This window comes from Telmatherina bonti (assembly GCF_933228915.1).
Source record: "Telmatherina bonti genome assembly, chromosome: 23".
Classification (NCBI taxonomy): domain Eukaryota; kingdom Metazoa; phylum Chordata; class Actinopteri; order Atheriniformes; family Telmatherinidae; genus Telmatherina; species Telmatherina bonti.
This window is the reverse complement of record NC_136632.1, coordinates 8,488,541-8,515,524: the sequence shown is the minus strand read 5'-3', so window position 1 is coordinate 8,515,524 and position 26,984 is coordinate 8,488,541. Positions and strand designations below refer to the sequence as shown.

Genomic DNA, 26,984 nt, shown 5'->3' with positions numbered 1-26,984 from the left:
CGCTGCTCTTTGTGTGTGCGTGTGTTGTTGCAAACACCCACAGTGTGTTAATACTGTTCCTCTGGGGAGTTTTACGCTGCCGCCTGACTTGATTCACACTGACTGGGGGTGACCTTGAGAAGTGGGACGAATAAAGGGACCCATACAGAGACAGAATGCTCCTACACTAATTATTACTGTAACTGGTGCTGCCTTCACTGTGTCTCCTGCTACTCTTGTTCCTTTTTTTGACCCTATGACTTATGTTGCCCCCGCCTCAGGTCAACGTGACAGTGGACTACATCAGAGCAGCTACCGGTCCAGGCGAGGGCACACCTGCTTTCTCAGAACGCACCTGTGCCACAGTCACAATTGGTGGAATGTAAGTACTAACTTGGGATGTTCATGATTATCGATTTTCTTGGTAAAATTATTGAATATGTCAGTAAACTAATGTCAACATAATGATCATTGGGGTTATTATGCAATAATTCAACACTAGTTGGGTTTTTTTAATTTTTTAATTTTTTTTTTTTTTTAGCTTTATTAGGAGCTTGAATTAAAAAGTATTTCTCCTTTTTTATTTTCGCATCCAAAAGGCTTCTTGTCTGATAGAATTATTATAAGCTGTACTTTGGACATTCATATTGAGAGTTGTTAAACTCACATGGGTATCGTTGCAACACCTGACCATCTGGTAGGTCAGGGATCCTCAGTCATGCTCCTGCAGGTCTGGTGTCCTGCAGGTTTTAAGTTTCCCTCCTGCAACACAATAAACTAACCTAGAAGTCTCAATGAAACAAAATGTTCTCAGCTCTGTAAACACAAATTAAATACACAACATATTAACTCTGGATATCTGAGGTAATTCACAGTAAAAGGCAACATGAAAACCACTTTTAATTGAAGGATCATTTCTGTGAACTACTTTCATATTAACTAATGTTTTTGAATTTATTTTGAGCCTGAATAAGAGACGTTTGAAACAGACGGGAAAACCAAACAATAACAAAAAAAAAAAAAGACTTTACACTGGATTCACCTGTTTGAACAGTTAAACTATGCATCAGTGTTTGGTTCGTCGTATTCTTACAATAAAGTTGAACTCGTCACGTTGAGTCTCACTGTTATGTTACAATATTTATTTTCAATGTGAATTTTGGTAAATGTGAAGATCATTTAACCCAGTTACTGAGTATTAACCTGCACAAAGTCAGGTGGTTGTCCTGCAGGTACAGAACTAAGTACCATGTAATTCCCCAGTTCACTGCAGCAGAAATGCAGACAAGGATGTTTTTAAGGCTGGCGAGCTGTTCTCCACAATGATACTTTAGTCTTTTTTCTTTAATTAACCAAAAAAAAAAAAACCTCAAACCTGTTTACTTAATTTTTGTTTTCTTCTTAAACCTGTTATTGGCGAGCACCCCATGTACAGGGGCAGCATAACATGCATGCAAGTAGCTGTGCTCACCGTGGAACAAAAACCTCTGAGCTAGCAGCCAAAGAGAAGCGAACAACAAATCAGTTATGAATCATTTCATCATTTTGCTGTTTTGTGGTCAAAAGTTTCTTTCCGCCTTAAAAAAGGCTCATGCCAGCAGGTTCTTGTGAGATTCTGCCTTCGTTTGAAATGAATCATGAAGCTCCTTATAGTTTCCATGAAGACGAAAAGTGTTTTATTCTGAAGCGTTCTTTCTCCTCATCGTACGCTGCCATGGGCTTCACTTCTGCCTGGATCCTCATGGTGTTTTTAAGGAATCAACATCAGCAGATGGATTCGCGATACATTTTCGCACACTTCTATTAAAACATTTAGAAGAATGCTCAATGTTCACTTTTCTTTAGTGATGCTCCGATCCACTTTTTTGGGAGTTCCGATCTGATATCTGAAATTTGAATATCTCCTGATACCGATATTTGTCGATACCAAAACTGTTTATGTGAACATTATTGTGACTGTGGTTATTATTGCTGTTATAACTGTGTAAGATTTCATTAGGTTGTAATAAATGACCCATCCTTAAGTTATTTCACTAGTACAAATAATAACATTACAGATTGAACAATTATAATTTCAAGTTTTATTTTAATTTGGCACATTTTACCCAAATACAACTATAAATGTGTAGTTTTGAAACAAAGATTTTGCTTTTAGTGTCACAAAAAATGTCACATTTTATTATTCAAGACATTTATTTTGTTTTAAACATGTCCGAAGCATGTCATCAAACACATCTGCTCCAGCTTTAGTAGTGTGGTATCGGTACAATTTTATTAATACCAAGTATGAGTACACACGCTTTAGTATTGAGCCGATACTGTTATTGGTATCGGTGCATCTCTACTGTTTTTTAGCTCCTAATTTTACAGTGTTTGTTTTTTGCACAACATCATAAAGTTAAACTCTCCTTGACTTCTTCCACTGCTTTTACTACATTTACATTTACATTTTCTATATTTCAGGTCACTTTAATCTGATACAGTAACACACATCCTGATTGTGACATGCTAGGAATCCCACATGGCAGTTTTCTTTTGAGGGCAAGATTATCCACACAGGCCTTGTAGTTGTGAGGCGATACTTGGTTTATTTTTGTTGTGTCATTACAGACAGGAGACGGAGGGAAAAATGGGCCCCGTCAAGTAGAGGTTAATCGCCGATTCTAAGCTGAAACTAGCAGCGTCAGCCGACTTTGTCCTCTCAGTTTTGAGTTTGTTACAGATGGTGTTTAAGATGTCAAAGAACAAGACTTAATTCTATCGGATCCAAGGCGACCGCATCACTTTCAAATGTTTCAAGTTTGCAATCGCGTCAATCACGGTAACCTGAAAGTGCTTTTTGGTTTTTACAGAGGGTCACCTAAGTGCAAGCAATTATTTTCCATCCGCCAACGTGGCTTTGAAGGAATCTGGTTTATCAGTTTGAAGCATTTTTCTGCACGGCATGACAGATGTAAATGCTATTCAGAGGTTCAAATTTAATCAAAACCAAAAAAAAAAAAAACGAAAGCAGCTTTAATGCCGCATCACATAAAATGAGGCTTTAGAAGTCTGTCTTTGCTCAGAAACAGTTGAAAGCTGCACTTATCTTCTGGTTTTCTGTCTGTATCACTCGAGTCGCAAAGCAGCATCACATGCTCACATGGAGACACATTCCTTTTTATCATCAAACCAGCTGTCTCATATCTGATACTTGCTCGCTCAGAGGTCAGGATCTGGCCTTGTAAACATCCAATTACAGCCGTGCATTAGCCGAGTACACCAGCCACTCTGTTTTACAGATAACAGTTGGTGTAGACCCCATGGATGCTGAAGACGGGGGGCCGAAGCAGACAGCAGGATGACGTTGTGTCATGCTGGGATAGTGGTCATAATGTCCCCCCTGTGGTCAGAGACTTGGCATTCGGTGCCTTATTTACTGTGGGGGGTTACTACTTATAAAACAATCGCACAGCATACACTTCGGGTATTTTCATGTGATCCCAGACTGTCTAGATTAAAACAATAAGGCCTTTGTGTGGCGTCCTTCTTATCTTTTGTTGGTTATTTCTGCAAAAGCTTACGAAATTCTCCGTATTTGGTTTCATGTCTTCCAGTCATCTACAACATCCCCAACATCTCATAGCTGTTAGGATTGGACGATGTATTGCAGAAACATCTGGACTATGGAGATGGATGTGTTGGTCTGGGTTAGTGTGACTGAGGTTCTGATGGGATTTGCTGCTAAACGTTCAAGAAAATGACTGAATGGAAACGTCAATGCAGACAAACATTTGTTTTAAAAAGTCATTTTTCATCATATCTGTCAGCTTTCTTAACTTGTTTTCTAATATTAAGGAGCTGATATTCCAGCAGGTAATGCGTATTTGTGGCTAGATATGACGCAGACCCCTTTCCACCCCCAAAAAAAAAAAAAAAATCCCAACCAGTTTGCTGATATACCGTCACCTGGAGAGTTGGAAGAACATTTACCACCTTGCCACATGTTTCTGACGGAATGAATCTATTTCACTCTACTTCTGGATAAAAAAAAACGACAAAGAGTTGGGAACTAAAACTATGAACAACTGACAAAACTTTAGTTTTAATGGAAGGATCACTTCTGTGAACTACTTTTATATAAATAAATGTTTTTGAATTTATTTTGAGCCTGAATAAGAGACGTTTGAAACACAGGAAGGAAAAACAAAGTTTCAGCAAGTTTCAGGATGTCCATGTTACATCCAGATCAGGGAATGCCTAGGCCTAAGTTCTTCCCTTGAGATGTAATGTTCTGCCTCTTGTAGTGCAACCCTTATTCAACGTGCCTGAACCACGTGAATAACTCAGTGCCAGGTCTCTGCAGAGCTGGATGACATGCAGATTCAGGAGTATTTCAGAAGAGAATCATCTAAAAGTTGCAGGATGGTAGATCACGAGGACTGGAGTTGGGCACCCATGATCTAGTCATTCTCTTGGAGGATCTTTATGAAGAGGAGCTGCGGCAGCTTTTCCAGAAACACTGGACCCAGAACCTGAAGTAAAACCTGCATCCTGCAGGTTGAAGTTTAGATTAAACCTTGATTTAATCCCAGAGTATTTTTTAATTTTCCTTTTGTGAAAAACTTTGCTTTATTCAGGACTTTGCTCAGTTGGAGAGCAATTTTTTGGAATGATCTGTTTCAGTGCATTACAACACCATTAAAATGAAAATTTAGCCTTCATTTCTCAATGAAACTGCCCCAGTGGGTTTCTTTAAAAAAAAAAAAAAAAAAAAAAAATCATATAATTCTCACTGTCTGAGAATAAAACCACTAATAACTAAAAACAAAGATGAACCGCATGATGCATCACCTCTCGGCAAAGCTTTTCCATTTAATTAACCTTGTCTTTATTTGTAAAGGAAGTGTTAAAATAACGTTCGTTCCTCTGCCTTTCCCCCCCTTTCCCTTTCATCAGCAACATAGCCGAAGCTCTGGTCAGTAAAGGCCTCGCCACAGTCATCAGATACAGACAGGATGATGACCAGCGCTCCTCCCACTATGATGAGCTGCTCGCTGCAGAGGCACGGTGAGGAAGACCAAGCACTTCACGCTCTTCACCCTCTTCCACCAACTTGCACAACTGCACCCTTGACACTGTGTCTCTTAATAGACAATTTATTCTCCTAAAAGCTTTTTAAAAAAAAAAAAAAAAACTGAAGGAAAGCACTTGCATGTGCACACACAACGCTAATCCTTTTAACAAACTTCACATATTTGTCTGAAAAGCGGAGAGAATCAAATGACCTTGAGGTATTCCCCCCCCCGTTTCCATCGCACAGGTGAGGAAACGCGCTTGTTATTTTTCAGAATTTATTTTAGCAGCGCTGCCATCATTAGTCACAGCCTATTGCAGCCATTGTTTCATTTCCTCAGGAAACATGTCATTACTTTTAAAATATTTACTCATGCATGTATTGGTGTCCCCCTCCAATCTTTTTTGTATGCCTGGGCACACGTACAGCTTCCCAGGGACTACATGCTAAATCAGAGGCTCTCTTTACACTGGCCCTATGAATATAATTATATGGAGGTGCAGTGGAGAGATTTAGTACAAGCTTTATTACTCTGCCATAGATTAAGATCTGCTTGCTGTAGGTAGAGCAGATGCAGCCTCTGCCTCTTTTATAGGATTAACTCTTTCTCTTCCTTCTCCTTCAGTGTCACTAGCCACCTGCCCTCTTTTCTCTTGCTACCCTTCTTTTGCACATTTTGTCCTTGTTTCTGCACCTCGGCTGTTTTCGGTTTCATCCTCCCTTGGCCTTGCTCTTCTGGGTCTTCTCTTTTTCACTTTCTTTGTCTCCTTTCCCCTTCCCTTTCTCACAGCGCTCTCTTTCTCTCCGTCCCTGGTGGGGTCTTATTAGAGCTGATGAGAGGTTTCTGTCTATAGCCTTGGTTATATTTTTAGTTCCCATTGCACACAGCTAGTGGCCCAAAGCACTTCAAGGACCCTCCTCCCAGCTATTTAATGCACATCTATACAGCCTAAACCCACATAAACACACATGCTCCATCCCAGCAACCCGTTAGTGTCACAAAAGCCCTCCATGGCAACAACCATAGGTCATCTTCATCTCTTTTGGCCGTCTGGGTTTTTCTAAAGCAGTTCTCAATAGAGCCTCCTTAGCGACCAGTAAAGAAAGAGCTCATGTCTCCCATTTTTTCATTTTACATTTAAGTCCAGAAGTTCTTCTCCATTTTGTATCCAGGTGAGGAGAATCATCTTCGTCTTTCCAGTTGAGCCATAATGGTAGTTAGGGGAACGAAAACCAGATTTTAACTCTCAAATCTGCCCTGGCTTCATAGTTTCTGTTGTTATGCCAACAGCTCTCTCTGTTTTCTTTTTTTTTTTTTAAGGACTGTAGACCTTAAAAAAAAAAAAGGAGCACTTTAGGTCTGTTAGGTGCATTAAACCTACAACCTTATACTTTTTCATGTGATGATTCTTGTGTGTGAGACGTGTCGGTGTGTTTATGCAGGGCCATAAAGAATGGGAAAGGCTTACACAGCAAGAAGGAGGTGCCCATCCACAGAGTGGCCGACATCTCTGGGGTACGTATTTCACTTCCAGTTATCCCTAAACACGACGTACACACGTTACTCAAGGGCTTTACACGACGTAGACAAGCATGAGTATGATTAGAACGAAATCTTTTTAAATGCGGACTCGTTTCCATAAATTCACATCTCTGAAAGACACGTTAGGCCAGCAATTCTCAGAAGACTATCTTTAATCGTCCACTCATCCCTATAAGTGGCCTCTAAAAATAAACTGCATTAATAAAAACATCAGCGGGGCTTGGTTTTAGCTTGTTTACGCGTGCCCAGGGGCTTGATTGAGGCATCATTTGGCTAATGAAGCCTGATTGGGAGTGCTCATCGCATGAACATTAGCGTGGGAAAACCATAAAGTCTTGCTGTAATGGCTGATTGCTTACACATTGTTTCTGAGCATATGTATGTTTTAACCAGGAAGATGGCTTTTTCATTTTTATTTGTGTCTTGTTTACCGTTAATTGAATTTTTTACAACCGCTGACCTATAAAAGGAAAAAAGATGTCTGCTGTCTCTTTGGAGCCAGCGTAGAAAAATGAAGACAAGGGGCGATTTATTCCTTTATTCCACTCACTTCTTTGGTGTCTCAGAACTGAAAATCATCTCTGTAATAATCATGGTCTTTGTTTGCTTTTTGACCTGCCATTAGATGACTGTTTATGTAAGCTTTTTTTTTTTTTTTTTTTTTAGAAACTCAGACTTCTCTAATCATTTAGTGGTCATCTGTAAGCTTTCGAAATTCCCTTTAAAGGGTTAAAACGTCACGTTTGAGCGGAGGCTTACGGCCAGGTCTGTAACCTGGTTACACAGCACCTCAGGTGTTAATGGGTTAAACATAAACAGCAGCAGGAAACCAGAGTACGGTGTTTCTCTGCATAAATGCCCTCAGATGTTTTCTTTGTTATTGTTATCATCATAAGCTCACCGCGTCTCATTGTGTCAGCAGTGCAGATAAACGATTAAACCCTGTGAATGTAATTATGACAGGGAATTGTTGTGCTGACGGAGCAGCTCCGATATTTCATTGGGGGGGTTTTAGTTCATTTTATACTTTAAAAAAAAAAAACAAAAAAAACAACAAAAACCTCCACCCAACTTAGTTTGCTGAACTGACCATATTGAGTCCATGCAGCAGGGACTTGGGGGTGGTGATGAGGGGTGATTGTGTGTTCAATTATAAATTAACTTTAAGAGTGAGGGGAAGAAGGGGTGTGTGGCGTTCTGCTTGCATCAGATCTTATTTGTGCAGCACGTATCGTGTACAAAAAAACTCTAAATGTCATTAACAGAACAATAAAAGATTTACAGAAAGGTGCAAAAGAAGTATTAAACATAGAATTAAACTCATAATAAAGATAAAAAACAAAAAAGGTATGTTAAATGCAACTAAGATTTAAAACTGGGGTAGGTAATCTTGCTCAGAGATTTTTTTATTTTTAAACTCTGGGTGAAGTGGTTCCTTGTCCTGATAGTAGGCTGTACATTTTGTAAGAATGAACAATAAGAAATATAGTCAGACCCCTCAGTTTACTGTAAATCTGTAAAAACTGACCAATCAAAACTTTCGGACCGAATTGAAGTTGTTTAGTCATTTCTAATATTTTGTAAGCTGCTTCTCCTGGCTCCCCTCTGCCCCCTCTTGCAGCGCATACCTGGTAACCACACCCTGCATATAAATAGTGTTAGGATGAAAATACAAAGTAGTGAAGAAGAAACTCGGAAGGCAAACATGGCTGAAAAAAGGCAGGAAGGATTTCCCGACCTGGCTCGGTTTATTTGCCTCCTGCTAAACAGCCGAGAAAGAGAAAATCGTTGGTGGGGAAAAAAAAACTGCAAATAAAAAAGCCTTGGATTACGCAAGGAGCAAAACCAGAGGGGGAGGAGCCAAGACCAGGCGCCACTATCACAACTTGCTATCTCCCCAACATTACCTACCCCAGCTTTAAACGATGAATCTATTCATGCTCCACCTCGTCTTCTGCTTCGTTCCTGCGTAGAAGTTGAAGTAGCTTTTAAACCAAACTGGAAATTGATGGCATGAAGAGGCTTTGAGTATTTTTTTGGGAGTTTGTTCCACATATGAGGAGTAGAAAAACTAAATGCTGCCTCTGTGTTTAGTTGGGACTTTGGGAGCTGAAAGTACACTGCAAAAACGAGCTATCTTGACTTGAAAGTTGAAACGATTCAGACTATAAGCATGTTTTAAAAAAAAGTGCAGAAAGATAATCACACTGCCATTTCCTGAAATAAGAATAAAATTCTAGGCTCAGACAAGTGACATATCTCCTAAAACAAGTGAAGTGTACTTATGTGTTTGACTGAAGCCTCTATTAAGTAAAGAAAAAAAAAACTTAAAAGTAGCCTATTAGTACTTCTTTCTGTGTTTCTTTCTCACTTTGACAGAGAATATGAGAAAGTATTTCAAATCAATAACAATGGATTAGAATTATAGAGCACTTTCCATCAAAATCCTTAATCGTTCACTCCAAATTCCCACTAAAACTGAAAGCATGATGGATAGTCTTACATATTCTGCTATAAGATCAAAAAGACTTTGGCTGGACTACTGGATACTTGGTTGACCTGAGGGATCTGGTTGATTAGTGGTATTTTAGCTTCACTGCTTTTTTGTAAACTAAAAAAGTCAAGACTGCTTTATAATAAGATGAAGAATATTTTTCCCATCCAAAGTCTCAGACATGTAGCGAAGCTAGGTTTAGAGAGCCCGGCTCTGCAGACAGGAAAAGAGATTTCTTAACTTAATGAAGTTATTCCTCTTTAAATAAAGGTTAAATACAAAATGGAAACTAAAATTTAAAAAAAAAAAAAAAAAAAAGAATGCACACTTAAAATGTGAAGACTACCAGATTTCTAGGGGGCGCCCTGGAGCACGTTTAAAACGACAGTGTGCCCTCAAAGCACTCATTTTGAGGACACACTCAGCCAAATCGGCTTTCCATTTACAAAAACCACAAAATTCACTTCAATTCAGCTTTATTTGTACAGCGCTACTTCACAACAATGTTTCAGGGCACTTTACAGACACATCAGTTCAAGCCAGTTCATAAGTTGGTTGCTAGCCAATAGCAACCAACTTGATTGTATCGACTCTTGACTTCGGTCCAATCCTTCATCCTGACTATACATGAGGCTAAAAAGACTTCTTTTTACGTCAGTAAATGTTGGGATTCAGAAGTCAATGGCAGCCAATGAGTTAACTGAGAATTCAGATCAGATGCCTTTGTGCACGTAGACATCAATGACTTTATTTCATACGTTTTACGTGCGTGAAAGTAACACAAAAGAGAAACACGACAGCGCGCAGAACGTTGGCGTTTTAAAAAGGCAAAACATTTGTGAATAGGAAGATTGGATGTTTTAAAATAACTTAACATAGGTACGTACTCCCAAAGAAATCCAATACGGATGGGAAAATGCAGACAAGAATTTAGCAGGTGTGGAATTTCCGAAGTACAGATACGATTATTGCAATTATCCGATTTACTCCGGGATAGCTGACAAGTGGCGACTGGTTTTGCTCCGTTTACAGAGCAGCGACCTGCTCCTTCAATCTGGAGGAGAATGGGTCATGGAGGAGCGTGAGGATATATAATATATATATATTATAATGACAGCCAACAAAAGCTGCGGTGGTCTTTCCAGTGCGTTACACTACGCCAGGAGCTGTCTCGGAGCCTCGCCAGCGACTGCCAGCAGGCGACAAACGCACCAGTTGTTTGGCAAAGCTAACGCAATGAACGTTCTAATAAAAGGACCAAAATAGCTACGTTGCACATAAATCCCCAAAATACCCCCCCCCCCCCCTTTTGTTACACACCTACACACGGCTGCGAACGACACAGCCCTCTTCACATGGAAATACACACTCCTGTACGTCAGCATCCTTTGGTGGTAGAGGTTTGTTGAAAGGGATTATGCACACAGAGTGGGATGCAGTCACAAATAGAGCAGAGATAGGTTTATAAATGTATAGTGTAGGAGATGTACAGAGGTGGTGGGAGGAGAGTGGATGAAGCACTTGAGTCACCTCGTGCCTCTAAAGGTTGCGTAATGAGGTCCTCTTATTTCTCGTGTGTCTTCCCTTTTTTTTTTTTTTTTTTCCCCCTCTCCTCCCCGAACCAAGTTAGACAGCGGCAGCCCACACACACTGCAGGTGCTGCAAATGTGTTTGTGTGAACAAGAGTGTCATCTCCCACTCAAGGGGTTATTTTGGATTCCAGTGGGTGGAGTTCAGGTGATGCATCTTATGGCTGAAGCACATACCCTTCACTTGACAGAGCCGCGCGATTGAGCCCAACCGACGGCGTTCGCTGCGTGATGTTTTCGCGTTCCTTTGCTGTTTCGGACGCTAATGTAAACACGAAAAGAAATGTTTTTGTTTTTGTTTGGAAGCACCGCGAGCTCTCATGTGAATCGACCAAACGGAGAAGTCGTGTGTTTGCTCTGATTTTCCTCGTCTGAGCTTCTTGTACTCCACGCCGCCTCACAGAAACACAACACAGGGCCGTGACTCACTGGTCTGTTGTGCCTACATGCTCATGCCTGGAGTAGGCACATATTAAATAATATTTATTTATTTTATTTTTTTTTATCATTTAGGAGTCTTCCCCTGCCACTGCAGCACTAGCTTGAGTGATTTAACTCTGCTTGTAATTTCTTCTTTTCTTTTTCTCTCTCTCTTTTTGGCCTGAGTACACCAGTAAGATGGTGAGTCACGTTGCAGACAGAGAAGCAAGCAGCAGGAAAGGGGGGGGGGGTATTTTTGATCGCAGGAAGGGTCCAGACGTGTCACTAAGAAGCAAAGCAGTCTTCATTAGGCTACACTGAGATGTAAAGATGTCTGGGAAAAGCACACAGATTCTGTCTGCTAATAGGCCCTTTCCTGTAGACTACACTCGGGGTTAAACTCTGCTAAATCACGCCGTCTCTTAAGCGATAACGCGTATATTGTCAACAGTTTCTCTGCAACGGTTGTGTTTAACTCTGTTGGCTCAGTTGTGATCAGTAGCTTACCCTTTAGGTAATGTACAGAAGTTTTCCAGGCATTTATTTCCCATCCAGGAGTTTTACAATCCAGCAGCAAAAAGTGTTTATTCAGCGACTGCAAGGCAAATCCATCATGAGTTATCCACGATATCGCCATTATTTATCACATTTCCACAATGAAAAATATTCGCCATCACTGTGTTGCTAAGATACCTCTGCTTTAACCCTGAAATAATAACGAAGCTACTTCCTGTCGCGCTCTGGACCAATCAGAGGGCTTAAATTGATGGTACCTTGCAATCAGGAGCAGCTAAAGATCAACAGGTGACAAGAAAGTTTGTCTGAAAAGAAGAATATAATGAACCTCTGTGGCTGGAATAAAGAGGTGAATGTAGCATAAAATAGCTGCAGAAACGCCTGGAGGGAGAAATGAAAATATGTAAGTAGTGTGTTCTGCGTTTGTTTTAGTGCAAATATTTTGTCTCTTGGATAATAAGAGAATAAATATGCAGATAAAAAAAGGTTTGTCACGGTTGATATGTTATTTTTATTAAGTATTGTAAGTAGGGCTGTGATGACATGCTTTCGATTTGATTACGATTTTTTTTTTTTGGTGACGATTCGATTTAAATTGTGATTCTCACGTTTCTTCGATATTGTTGATTTTTGCAGACTAAAAACAAACAAATAAATAAAATGTACAAAACTTTTTTTGCTCTTCATTTTTCTTGATTTCAAAAGGGAAAAAACAACACAGTAGCCAGACCATCATTCTGCTGCTGTAATACCCAAGAAGATCAATAAAAACAATGAAAATGACTAAAATTGTACAATGGATTATTTTTATTTATTTGAAAAAAGAAAAAGATTTTTGAACAAAAAATTGATTTTAAAATTGTGGAGCAAAAAATCCCGATACCCAATTTTCCCACCCTTATCTGGTCGGTTTCGTTTTAGTTCGGCCCTTATGGTGCTTGATATCTGTGTACGTTCATTTTAAAGCCTTTTTGCCTCATAATCTGACATCTGAGGCTGCCCTGATCGGGAGAAAAAGTCTGCGTTGACTGGAATTAAAAGGGTCAAACCTCTATAGGCAATTTTAAATTAATAAATGTCCAAACTTTGTCCGAATGTCCACACTATTCCCTCACCCCCCCTTTACTACACACATCTATAGCCCACCATATAGTGCAGTCATTCTGTTGGTGATTCAGACTCAGAGCTGGTTATTTTCTCCTTGTCGCAGATCACATGACTCCCGACTGTCCCCACGGCAACCATCACGCCTCATTCCAAATCCAATCCAAACTTGTGTGAAATTTTTTATCTTATATTGTATTTTATTCTTTGTTGCCAATTTATTCAACAAATACGGATATAAAAAATGATAGTTTTTCTTAACCTTGCACCACTTTGAGCTCCTGCCTGCAGTGCATCATGGTCTATTTTGACCTGTCTAGTGACCATCGATGCTCGCTGATTTTAAAAAATGCATTGTTGGTAGTTTTTGGGCGCACTACATTTTCTTCCATGGAAAACTCTAGAATACGGCGTGCCCCCTTTACAGGGCACGATGTAGGAAACACATTCGGACACAGGCTAAGTTTTAAGTGACAAAATGACCTTTTTGTTGGATTGAAACAGTGTAACATAACGACTAAAAGTGATGTCTCTCCTTTCTGTCTGTATCTAACAGGAAACGCAGAAAGCCAAGCAGTTCCTGCCCTTCCTGCAGAGAGCCGGCCGGTCGGAGGCTGTGGTAGAGCACGTCTTCAGCGGATCACGCCTCAAGCTGTATATGCCCAAAGAAACCTGCCTGATCACATTCCTTCTCGCTGGTGGGTGTCGTTTTCCTTCCGAACGCGAAGGTCATTTCTGTCGGCCTTATCTAATTGACTCACTTCTGGATCTGGTTAGGCGTTTGCCTGTACTGTGGTGAAATTAATCCGAAATATTCCTTCCCTCTTACTGAAAGTCATGCCATGGTGTGTGTGTTTACTCCCTCCTCGCTGTCCCCAGAAGCCAGTTCTAAGAGGGGGGGAGGTGATGTTGGGTTTATGTGCCAACTGCAAGCCCATTTTTTCTGAGCACCTGCGTTGGCATGAAGCATGTGTCCCCCTTTAACCTGGCTTTCACCTGTGTGGCTCTCCGCCAGGTGTGAAATACACACCCGACTCCAGTTCTCCGCTTAGTTGTTGTCGTTAGAAACCAGCCGCTGTGTTCTCGTAGCGGCTCCAACTTCAGTGAAGGATGAACTCGGCCATTTTCTTTTTTTTTTTTTTCTTTTTTCTTTTTTTTTTTAACCTGTCCTGTCCTGCATCTCAGCATACAGAACAGCAATCTGCGTGCCATATTTTTGCCAGACAGATTTCCTCTGTCAAGGGAGACATCTCATGTAAATAGCTGCCCTTGATAATCTGAATATTTTTATTATTATGATAATTATTTTGTTTTATTTATTTATTTATTTTCCTTTTATCATTTTGCAATCATCGTCAGTCTTGATATGGCCGAGCTGGACCTGGCAGGGAAAGAGGGAAAAAAAAAAAGAGGAAATGAAAGGAGGAAAAAGAGAGACAGAAAAGAAAGGCGTGTCTAAGCTGCTAAAGTTACAGTATTTGCAAAACAATATAAAGTACTGAAAAAATACAACAAGACATAAGTAGGATAGTGACAATATTCCAAAAGACAAAAAAAATGAAAAATAAAAGTAGAAAAAGAAAATGAATTAATAAAATAACAATTACAATACCAACCGTTATTAAACATACCTACAGAGAGTCATCAGCAACATTTAGTAGGAAGCAGATGGGAAGATGAGCACTTTGTGGGCGTGCACGTGTGACTGTTCAACCTGTGATCATGCAATCAAAGATCAGCTGAGTGCTTGTAGGGGAGCACGACCACGACCCGAGGTGTAGAGGAGGAAGCCAAGGCCCCCAGGGCCCGGCAAGCCCACCGCGTACAGAGCCCGGGCAGGCAAAGCAGAGAGAGCCTCCGTCCCCCGAGCCCAGAGCAGTGGAAGCCCCCAGGCAGGCGCCACCCGGTGCCACGAGGCAGGGGCACCGGGTAGCACAGGGCGACGGCACGCCGGCCCGGCGGGTGCCGGGCGCTGAAGCGCGGGCCGCACAGAGAGCCGGCAGCCCACAGGCCCCAGGACCACCCGTTCCCCCCGGCAGAGCCCCGGCCAAGACCCAGCGGGCCCCGCCCACCCAGAGCAAAACCATCGCGGGCCGGCGCCACCACGATACCAGGGGCGGGATCCCCAAGGACAAGGACACGTCCGTAGACCATCCCCCCAACAACCCCTCCCCACAACCCTCCCGCTGCTTCCTATCCCCCCTCTCCAGCACCCTCCCCATCCCTCTCCCTCCCAAGCCCTACCGTCCCCAACACTCCAACCCCCTCCCCGCCCCACCCCTCCCTCCCATTCCACACACCCCCCTCCCTCCCTCCCTCCCACACACCTCCTCCCATTCAATCCTCCCTCTCCCTCCCACCCCCCCCCCCCCCCCCCGCGACAGCTGGAGCCGGAGGACTGCAGGCCCCAGACCTGAACTCCCCACATTCACACACACACACACACACACACACACACACACACACACACACACACACACACACACTTATGCAGCCAACCAGAGACCCTGCCGCCCCCCCCATGTGCCCCAGGCATCGCCCAGGACAGAGGGCCCCCCGCAGCGCCTCGTCCCCAACCCCCAGGCCAGCATCAAGCCCGCCCCCCGTACCCCGAGCGCTCCCCATGAAGAGGGGACATAGGAAGACACCCCCCCCCCCCACCCCCCCCACCCGCCCGCCTCTGTGGTGTGTGCGTGGGTGGGTCGTGGTTGTAGTGCAAGTAAAAAAAAAAAAAGGGGTGGCCGTGGGGGGGTGGGACCAGCTGCTGCCAGACAGCCAGACCCACCCTCCCCAGCATTCCCTTGTTTATGTGAGTGTCTGTGTGTGTGTGTGTGTGTGTGTGTGTGTTCAGTGTGTGTGCTGCTTGTGTAAATGTAATAGTGTCTAAGTTGTGAGTAAAATCGAGGGGAGAAAGACCCCAATGGGAGGGGATGGGCAAGAGCCACCGCTGTAGCTCCTGTCCACCCCCCATGGCCAAGGCGCCTGTCCCCTCGAAACCCTAAATGTATATTGGTGTCTATGTTGCAATTAAAATTTAGTGTGGCAGGTGGTCGCCGGGGTCCATCGGAAAATGCCCCTTAGGGTTCTCGGCCATTTTCCAGCTGAATTAGAAACATTTTTTCCTTTCCACCTCTGAGAAGGTCATATTGTGAAAACGGGATTTGTTCTCAGAATACGAAGTAGTTTCATTTCGGTAGAAAACATCCGTCTAATACTCGCCACAGTTTATCGCTCGTCTTTCATCTGTCAGGCAGCACCAAGGATACAACACTCAGTAAACTGCTTGTTTAATTATTAATATCATCAGCTGTTTATGATTAAAATGTAAATTGTAGGTTATTAGTTACGTTCTGCGTGATTCTAATTCATTTCTTCACTCACATTTTTCAGTAAAAATGTGATTTTTAAAGATTAAGTAGATTAAATGCAGCTTGGATTTGATGCTATCGCTCCCACTTGTTCCGTTTTCTGACACTTTTTTTATTGTTAAATTTGATTTGATATTTCTTTATTTCAGACAAAATAACACAATTTACTCAACAGGTTAAAAAATTAATAATTATCATGTCTGAAAAGGAGCAGGATGAAGCAATGCTTATTTATCCCTGCCTTCCTTTAGAATTATCGTCTTTGCTTCCATGCTGTTGTTAAAATAATCTCTGAATTGTCACTTTTCTTTCTTCTTTTTTTTTTTTAAAAGAAATGAAAAAGAAATAACTAAATATAAAAAATAATAAACAGACAGGTACACATACACACTCACGTACACATCAGCATATATACATATATACGCACATACATACCCACATGCGTTCACAGACAAAGCAATGACAGATAATACAACTATTTATATATTTATACTCTCTTAAATACCTATATATGCATATATATTTATGTACATACACACCATACACCTACATATATACCTGCAGTTGTACATACCCCCACTTGCATATACTTAAATACATTCAGTTTTATTAGAAGTATCACTTTACCTACCTATTTATTCTATTGGTTTATTTTATTTATGCTTTCTAAGTAACAATTCTTTAACCTTTTTCTTAAAATAGTGTTATTCTAAAATAGTTGAAGCAATGAGTCCTTTCACTCAGATTTGACTTGTTTTTAGAATTGGAAGCAGGAATTTCCGGGCAACATGCAAATAGATTGAGATGCATTATTGTATCTGATGGTCTGGGTTTTTCTTTCACCCACTCAATGCTCTTGACATTTCATTCTTGTCATGAAAGCCCTGAAGGTCTGGCGGGAAACAGTCGCTCATAAACCCCGTAAGATCATAGGAATGAGACAAAGGCTGCGCTCTTCCTCTTCATATCCAAGAGGAGAAAAACAAACTATATTTCTGTCAAACATGTCGATTGGGCTTAATTATGCTTTTCTAGATTGTTCATGCATGAATAGATTTTCTCTGATTTAGCTTCTGATTGTCTTTGCATCCACTGGCGGATCTGTAATTATATTTTCTGTCTGTTATAAGATGTGTTAAAGTAATTCCAGCCCAGGAAGCATGTACAGTATTTGCACTGGTTTGGGGTAAGAAAAACCTTCGGTTAAACACACACAACCTGAGGTTGTGTGTGTTTAACCGTCAGGTGCGTGCGAGATGTTTACCTCCTCTCCTTTTTAAAATGAATTTATTCAGTCAGAGGTTGTTCGCGAGTCGTAAGAGCCACATTGGAGCTGATCGCGGATTAGATTAAGGTCATCCCCAGAGGAACAGATTCATCTGCGGAGATGAAATGACCTGTGCTGTTTTTAATGCAAACATCAGACTTGGTTAACCGTCCAGGAGCAAATAATCCCCTTCATTGGTTTGATTTTTCAACCTGCTTTCCTATAAGAATCTATTGCATCAAATTAAGATCCACCTGCTTCACCACTTTTTCTGTCAACGTTCTTCCTGTTGTTTATTTATTTTGCTTTGTACATGCATGTAATTTGCCAAGTTTAGTGGATAGATTTTCTGCACCTAATACCTAACGAAAAATACCTCATTATATATGAACTAAAGCCCTCAAGCATAAGGACCACCATTGTTATCTCTGCTAGCAACACTCCTTCCAGTCAAACTGTATCTTTTCATGTCTTATTCGGCCGTCTGCAGCATGTTTAAAATGACACGCACGGTAAAACGATCGCCTGTTGTGTTTATCCGCACATGACGACAAAGACCCTCTGGACCTTTTCTCTTTTAAGCTATCTCATATTTCTGACGGGAGATGTTTCCCATATTTACACGTACAATTAGTTTTTGGCAAAACTTTTCAACCGAACACTGTTTCTTGCTGTAAGCCTTTTATAACTGCATCTTAATGCATTTGATGAGATGAAGTATCAGTATGAATTACTGCTCCAATAATTTAGTATTAAAGGTTAAAATGATTTTTTCTAAAGCTGAATTCCCCTTGTTTAGTCATCCGCTGTGAAGGCTGAGTAAATGCCCAGACAAATGGAGAACACATTCAATGGATGATGCTGTTAAAGCAAGTCCTGCATTAGTCATCTGTTTCATTAGGTTTTTTTTATTTATTTATTTATTTATTTATTTATTTTTTTTAAACCCCTCGTATTGTGTTCATGCTGGCCAGTTTTTATTCTTTAATAATGCCGTGGGAGGCCATTGAAGAACAAACTGTTTACAGTAGCACTGTACATAAATGATCCCAAGGCAGTAAGTGATGTAACACTGTAGTTTCATTTCTAATACGGAGAACTCCTACCTTGTTTGGCCAGCAGCATTTTTATCTTTTTGTTTCAGCCATAATATTTGTCCTGATTTAACTCCGGGACCCACTTGCTGTGGAATATGAGTTTCCCCAGTGAGACAACTGAAAGCTCCGGTGCCTCTTTCCCCTTTAAGAAGTTTTTCCTCGATAGATAAAGGCAGTGTTTTAAGAAAAATTGGGTTAAGGAAAGAGAAGGCGTTGCTTCAAAGAGGAGCGGAGGTGTGCATCAAGAGATGAAGGGTATTTCCCTCTCCTGGCGTTCCACATAGCCTTCCCTTTCGTCTTTTTTGGCTCGCCGGCCTGTGCAGCGTTGCTTCCGTATGTAAGTTTGATAAAGGGTAAAAGAGTCATCCTCTCCGTAAAAGAAAAGGAGGGCACCTTTACAGGAAAGGGATTTGGGAGTCTGGCGGGGCAGGTTTCGGAGGATGATGAAAGAAAGGGAGGCTGAAGTGAGATGTGGAAGCTGACAGGACACGAGGATGATGAAGAAAAGGAAGGTTATAGTAAAGAGAAGACGGGAGAAACGCAGCAGCTGTGTGAAGTATGTGGCTATAAAGGCCCGGTGAAGCAATGGGAGACCAGGTGGTGGAAAACGCTGTGAAAGTTTATTGGCTTCATTTGCTTTTTACAGCGTTTCAGACAGAGGCCGCAGCAGGCGAAACATACTTTCAGAGGTACGGGGAAAGTATGTCGAGGAGCAAACTGTCAGAAAAATGAAACCGCCATCAGTCGGATGCACAGATTCCCACCGTCAGCAAGGTGCTTCAGTCGTCATCATCTCCGTGACTTGGCACCGTTTGTCAGACTTATTTATTTTTAAATCGGAGTGTGTGTGCTCGTGTTTCGGCAACTTCCACCACTTTTCTGGAGCTGGAATGCTTTGACATGTTTATTATTGAAAAAACATTCAGAATAAACTGTTAATAAATTGCAATCTGCGCGTAATTTTTAATTACCCACCTCTCCTTGGAAACTGGAAGCCTAATTAACCTTGATGCCTTGAGACGGATTTTAAGCTTTGCCTGATGATAACGTTGCTATAATGGTATTAGATTTAAAGCTCTCCGAGCTAAAATCTTGAACCCTCAGCTCGTTGCAAGCTGCACCAGCCTACAGACGAGTCAGTCATCCGCGGTGTGCTTCTGTGGAGCGAGGAAAACGCTTACATCTACTTACGACTAATATTTAACTTTTAATAAATATAAAAAGCAGCATGCTGCGCGTTGTAAATAAATTATAGATTATGCTGCATCAGTTTGCTGCAGTGAAGGTGAGACGAGATCTATACAGAGATCACAGTTTGCGCATCGAATTTAATGTACATTTATTAGTTTAATTTAATATATTCATATTTTTTTCCCTCCCAAACCAGGGAAGGAATGTTCCCAGCTTTGCTTGAGCTCAGTTTGAGGTAGCGCTACACTAGAGCCTTACATGATGATGCCGTAGCAACAAGATGGATCGAGAGTGGGTCAAAGTGAATCTTAGGATGTCCCCTATCAGCACGCTCTGTCTACCCCCCCATGCCCCTCTCTGCTGACTCATGCCTCTTTGCCCACCTGCATCCCTCACCTGCAGCTGAACTTCTTGCTCGGTCTGTATCCGTTAAGGCATCTGCAAAGGGGGCCGATATTCAAATGGAGCACAGTCACGTCGCAAGTTACACACACACTACAGGACAACGAAGATTAATGAGATGGAAATTTAAAGGGAATGATGCGGTTATGGGATGGGAGTGGGATGAGGAAAGATTAGTTTCTTCAGCTGCATTCACACTTGCATGAATGTATTTCCTCACAAACAGGCACAGCCACTTTTTAGTTTGTTTACCTGTCACGCTGCTAATTATATCCCGTCTGCAGCGTGTCACAAATCAAGACTTTGTATTGTAATAACTTTTTTTATTTAAAAAGAAAAGAGATAATGGTATTCACACAGAGCCTCTTCAGTTTATACCTGCAGACTTTCCCAAAACAAGAACAGAAATGTTTGGTGGGTTGTGTGCGAAGCACAGATACATGCCACATTTTTACTAGATGGTTGAGAGAGAGAGATTAACTCAATCCTTTTTCTTTATGCTTTGGATCAGCTGAAATCCCATTTACATGCAAAGTCACAACTTTAAAAAAAAGATGAAATGATGACCCCAAAAAGAAGGCGTAACCCTTGTGTACAATGGAAATAAAAACAGAAGGCGACGATTGGCGAATATTCCCAAAAGGAGCATTTCAGAGAGGCAGAGTCTCTTGGACTTTAAGTCAGTCAGATTCATCACTGTTACAGGCAGCTATATAAATCATAAAATTTCAGCAAAATGTTCCTCTGCATTAATTTGCAAAGAAGATCCCACCTTCTGCAGTCAAGCTCTGGTCGTATTCAGTCAGGTGTGTTGGAGCAGGTAAATAATGAAAACCTGCAGGATGGCCCTGCAGGACCACATCTTGACATCTACAGTGTATCATGCAATCAAAACATCAGATTTAGATGGAATTACTGTGTATGAGACGACATGAAAAGGACAAACCTGAATGCTTGAGTTTCGGATCCGACGCTGCATTAAAAACAGGATTTTCAACAGGAAATCACTGAATAGGCTCAGGAACACTTTTTTCTTCTTTTAACCATGTAAAGCACTTTGTGTTGGTGTTTGGTATGAAAAGGGCTAAAGAAAAGCAATATTTGTAAGTTTAAAAAAAAAATTGCGATTTACGTTCCATTGAACACTGTTCAACGCCTCAGCCTGAGTTCTCGTAAAATTTCATCCAGCTCACGACATTTTGCGAGAATTACGACGTTGCCACAAAGCGTTATTTTGGGTTTTGCTATTTGCTGCAGAGTATTTGCTACCACTTTTCGAAACTTTTCTCACTCATTTTATTTTCTAAAACTCTGAAATATGTGTTTTTCGTTCCACACCACGCCATCTTTACCGAAAATAGTCGCATTGCCCTCCTACGTCACGTCCAGGGACACGTAAATGCAAAAAGTGCTTCCATTACACTTTTGCGATATGTGTCTATATAAAAACGTCTAAAAGAAAACCACCTCACAAGAGTGTAAAAACCTTTTTGCCATATTTGAGACTTTTTCTTTTAAAAAAATGTAGGCGTTTCCATTAGCTGCGATATTTAGTTTTTGCACAATTCTAGGCGTAATGGAAACACGCTGAATGTCTCGACTTTTGGGAGGTTCTACTTAAGAAGATGAATGCATCCTGTTGGATCGCATCCTGTCGGATCAGGGCGCAACAATCAAATGAGGAATTTGACATTCAGAAATGTCCGATTTATTTCTGTTTTTCAGGCACATGGACTCCACCCCAACCCCAGAGTAATAAGTTACATCCTCCCCACAAAAGGATTTACATGCTGATAAATTCAAACACACAGCGGCGTTAAATAAAACAAATCACCGCGTAGTTTTCACTCCCGTCTTCAGACTCAGTTTAAAATGAGAAATCATAGATGTGTGCCTCGTGATGATTGATGTGATGCTTGGTAGATTGGCATGCAAGCACGCACTCGAGGCTAGCGTGTGGTGCAGCTGTGCAACAGCATCCACGGCATGTTCTTCGCCGTGCAGTGTAGTGTCACAGCCATCAGCGTACGTCTTGTTTGTCACCGAGATCAGATAAGATGGATATCCTAGACTATGACCCAGATGTTTATCTTGGTGTCAGGGCTGAGTTATGTATCTGAGCGCAGGTTAAAATTGGCCGTGCTAAGTGGCTCCCTGGCTTGGTTTAAACGCTGCAGGGAGGAGACTACAGTAAGTGCAATGGATTTGCAGTTGGATCATTTAACACAGGAAAGCAGTATACTTTTTACTACATATATACTTTGTTTTATTTAACTTATTGCATTAGTATCTGACTGGTTATAACCCCCTTTCTGGATTGGTATGCTCCCATTTTCCCTTGAGAAATGACTATTTATTGGGTATGTTTTTGTCATCCTAAAGAGTTTTGACTGAAAATCGTTGCTCTTTTGGGCTTGTGTAACCCTTGTATTTTATATGCTATACAATTAAACTTGACTTCTTTGTGTATAACATTCTTTTCTGTGGATTGTGCTTGAGGAAATACACAATTCCAGCCCTTATCATAGTTCCGGCCAACCCAAGCAGAAACTCACATCTCCCTCTCTGCAATTACTTCATACACCATTTTTTTCCCCTTTTGCTAACAACATGCTGCATTTTTCCCTCCAAAATCCCTCCTATCTTGTCTTTCTTTCATTTCTTCCGCATCCTTTAATATCTGTCTTTAGTTTTCTTGTTTTACTTTGGTTCTGACAGTGTTGGAGCCACTAAGTCTCATGTGTAAGCCATGTCCTGGTGTACTTCTATAAATACTTCCTGATAATCTTGGTCACCCATGTCTACTCCTTCTCCTCTTCATCTATGCTACACAGGAAGCCTAATCTTTTATTACATGTATTATTGAATTGTAGATGAATAGCTGCAGTAAATATTCTGTACAAATGCTGCGCTATTAGTTGACATACAATCTGGAACAAATCCAAGTTGACAATAACGTTGCCTCTGCTGCTTTTTATGGGTGAATTAAACATTTTTAGAACATGAGATCATTGTATTATGTTAAACTGTGCATGCATGCTTTAAGACTACTTTGTTTTTATCTCTGCTGTATGCTTAGGATACACAGAAATAATGCTAACATGGTGCAGAAGAGAAATTTGCTTCTACTAGGATTAAAACCTAGACCTTTTATGTCTGACTGTCCTGTGGCCTCTTTTCACCTCTTCCTTGGGTCATTTTGTCTTCCCTGCCAGTGTGAATACTCTTGTTCATGTTGTCATAAATGGGACAAGCATAGCCATGTGGGGAAAAAAGTACATAATTTAATTTAAAAAAAAAAAAAAGAAGCCATTTAGTTCAACACATTGGCGTGTTTCTTTAAGATTAGCAGTGGCTTAATCTGTCTTGTGCTCTTAAAGAAGTTATAGATTATCTTGTCCTCATAAATTACTCTTGAAAGGTGAAATAGAAACTTACTTGGTGATTCTTGGAGTTATCAAAGCTGAAATATATTTAATCTCCTTTCCAGTGTTTTTCTTTGTTAGTGTAGTAGCCAAGGTGTACTCTCACATGGTACATGGTGTCCTAGATCCTGTTTCATCCACAAGTTTTCACAGCAACAATAAGAAAAAGCAACCCTGCCTTTAGGGAAACATTAGATATTAGTGCTAAAGGTCTTTTTTTGCACAATGTTCAGTTCCATTCCCTAATTTAAGAAGAGTGAAAATTAATCCCCAATCACACCCGTCTATTCCGACTACTTTTCCTTCCCCGTCTCCTTAGCACATCAGGGCAAGAGTTCAGCTGCGTTTCCCCGAGCAAAAAGTCTCAAATGCTTGTTATATAAACGCACGACCATTCTGAGGAAGCTTGACGCAAACTGGAAAGAATGCACAAAACTTACGAGGACCAGGAGTTAAATTCAAAGCCTGGGATCATCTTGCAGCGAGACAGCCACGCTAACCACTGAGTCACCAGGATGCCCCAACAAATCAGATTTTTACTTCTCTGTCATGCATTTTGGAGCCGTCCCCGAGGCGGTATATCTGTCATGCCAGTAAAGCTCATTAAATTAAACCTCGAGTCACGTAGGGAAGAAGGGCCTTAGGAGAGAGCCGCTGCTTTATTAGCAATATGCTTCAGGCTTCAACTTCCAGCTGAAACTATCATCTGTGTAAAGCAGAGCTGTAACCTGCTCGTTGGTTTGTTGCAAGAAAACGAGGCAATTGAGCTTATTAATAGAACTTAAAGAATCTGGATACCGAAAGATACATTTATAACTCGCATAGTGTAAAAAAAAAAAAAAATTACCATATGCACATGTAAGCTAGGTTACCGATAGAAGCTAATCATACACAATTAATGTGTGTAGTACGTTAACCGATACATCCAAGATCCTCACACCCGAAGTTAACTATTCATATTTGCTTTTAACTGCAGGAAATCTGTTATGCATACATCTTTGCCCTCTTTTCCTTCATGACATGCATTTTTTAAGATTTAACATGTAGAAATTCTACAGCTGTAGCGCATCTCACTACCTTTTTATTCCTCATTCCCTCATCTCTGCCCTGAGGCTCATCCAGTTCTACGTGGACACTATAAAAAGAAATCCTCAAAGATCTAAGAAAGTCTATGTCGGATGCATATTTCACCATTGTTCAGGAGAAATGAGTCCTCACAAGAGCTCTGTGTGCTCAGGGTTCATCCCATGATCACCACTTGCGCGTTTGGTGCATATTTTGTTCTTTTTGTTTTTTTTGTTTTATAATGCAATTGTCTCCTTGGATTTATTTAGAAAAGGCTTCTTGGGTTTCAAACTGAAAGAAAACAGTCAGAAAATCAGCTTTAAAAAAATAATTGAACATTAAACTTGAGCGCATGTACACAAGATTACAAGCGCTGCTGTGTTGCGGAGGAAGATCAGTGTGTTCATCAGAGAGATGGAAGCCACGAGGCAATCTCATTTTTTGGTTATTTGTTCTGTGGATCGGTAACAAATGGAAAAGGGAGTCTGTCACCCTGACGGTTAATGCAGATGGACACACAGCTTTGAGGTTTGTTGGCCTCTTGTTTTTGCCTGCATTGCATTAAAAAGCCTACATGTTGTATCAAAAGTTCAATATGAGAGCAAAATATGCACCCAAAAGTGCTTCCAAGTCCACTGTTTTCTCATATGTGTGCTGGAATCATCAGTGCAGTGATAGAAAGACGTTCTCTGTGACATAAATTGTGCAGTCATGGATTAGTCTGAGTTTAACTTTCTGAAACAAAATCTCATGTAAATGATGATACATGGAACGTAGAAAACCGTCAGGGCACTGTGGATGAAATGGCCTTACTTGCAGGAGGAAAGGGACTAAATATGTGCAGGAATGAAAAGTGGGTTGTTTCGGCCCAACATAGACTAATCCTTAGATTAAACCATAGATCACTGACCGCACTAAAAACATTGTGATACAGACTTTTCCATTATTTGTAGAAACCAGACAAAAGTTTGGCAGCATGTCTCACATACTTGATCCTGTTCTCTCTTCGTGGCCGTTTTTCCAGTTTATTCTGCACACGAAGCCTCAAACGAAAACAAATCATGCTGAGATGATTTTGCACCTTCTGCTGCTCTTTTCACAAAGAGCTTTGCTGACCTTTGACTCGGACAACTCTGCTCTCTTTGGCTAGGTATTGAATGTCCACGTAGCTCCAGGAATACGCCCGGCGGCGTGCAGGTGGCCGAGCCCTTCAGCGACGAGGCCATGCTGTTCACCAAAGAGCTGGTGCTGCAGAGAGAGGTAAGAAAGGAAGCAAAACATTCTGGCTGCACTTCTATCGTTTCCTACCTGTTCTCACTTCCTGTTGGAGGCTCTTGATGTCTGGATGTTTCGCCTCTTGGAGCGTTTCAACTCCAGCTTTTCCTGCTCTTCTCTCTAATTTTAGTTTGCCTCAAGTGCAAGGTTATTTTGTTTAAAGATATCAGAAGATTAATCTGTTTATCCTTTCAGGAAGAGGTGCAAACAAAGCTAAAATGTGCTTTTCAGCTTTCATACGGGATGAAAATATGCTTATTTGGTCATTTTCACAAACTTTTTTGTACAGTTTTTAAAACACTTACAGAATCAAGTACAAAAGTTTTTATTTCTTCCAAATAAAAAAAATATACACCCCCACCCCCCATTTCAGATGTCTAGTGAGTTTATCCTCTCTTACATAAACCTAATGTCAGTCTGATATATTTTCCAGACGGTTTCTACGAAAATGGGAGCAGTGACTTTAATAAGCTGATTAAATTGTTTACTCCCTGGTGGACTTTTTTAAAGCATTTAAAGTTCTGTATTTGTCTCTTGAGTGTCAAATCACATCAGAAATCTGACAAAAGTTTTATACAATAAAGTAAAACGCCATCAGAATACACACACTTGTACATAAATAAGTGTTGACCATCATAGCTCCCCACCTCCATTTCCCATTTTTTACAGAAAGCCCACCTGATAGTGGATCAGTGCTCCTGGGCTTTAGAAAACTCCATGCTCTGTGCGCCTGTTCATTCACATGCTAATAGGTTTTTATAAGAAGCAGTGAATGGACCAAAGCCATGATGGAACGAGCTATAATCCTGCCACCACTTATCCAGGCCACACACTCTGGCTTTTGCTCTTTTTTTTTTCTTTTTTTTTTTTAACTCTCCTTCTGCATCCCTATCTCTGCTTTAAAGGGCTTTTTGCGAAGGGTGGCTAACTTCACTGTCCTCTGCTGTTTAATTGTCATGGAAATGGAGCCTTGGTCAGTGTTAGAAGGTAGACTGATGCGAAAGTGTGTGTGGTGGAGGGGGGAATATATGGCAAACCAGCCTGGAGTGTGCAATAACTGATGCAGACAACTTTGAATTAGATCAACAAGGTTGCTTCGGCACAAAGTTTTATTTGTACACATGTTCAAACCATCGAATATCCAGTCGATGTCGTTTAGAGGACTTTTAACAAGCTTCGCTGCAATATCTCTC

The 26,984-nt window shown here is 41.0% G+C and overlaps 1 protein-coding gene across 1 annotated transcript in view; it reads left to right on the top strand.

The window, feature by feature from the left end:
* Positions 1-26,984, top strand: part of snd1 (staphylococcal nuclease and tudor domain containing 1) — a 197,494-nt gene that overhangs the window by 43,289 nt on the left and 127,221 nt on the right. The window contains exons 12-16 of the mRNA XM_079263262.1: positions 261-361; positions 4,918-5,028; positions 6,479-6,551; positions 13,258-13,399; positions 25,667-25,776. Coding sequence (XP_079119388.1) covers positions 261-361; positions 4,918-5,028; positions 6,479-6,551; positions 13,258-13,399; positions 25,667-25,776 — 537 coding nt within the window. The remainder of the gene's footprint in view (positions 1-260; positions 362-4,917; positions 5,029-6,478; positions 6,552-13,257; positions 13,400-25,666; positions 25,777-26,984) is intronic.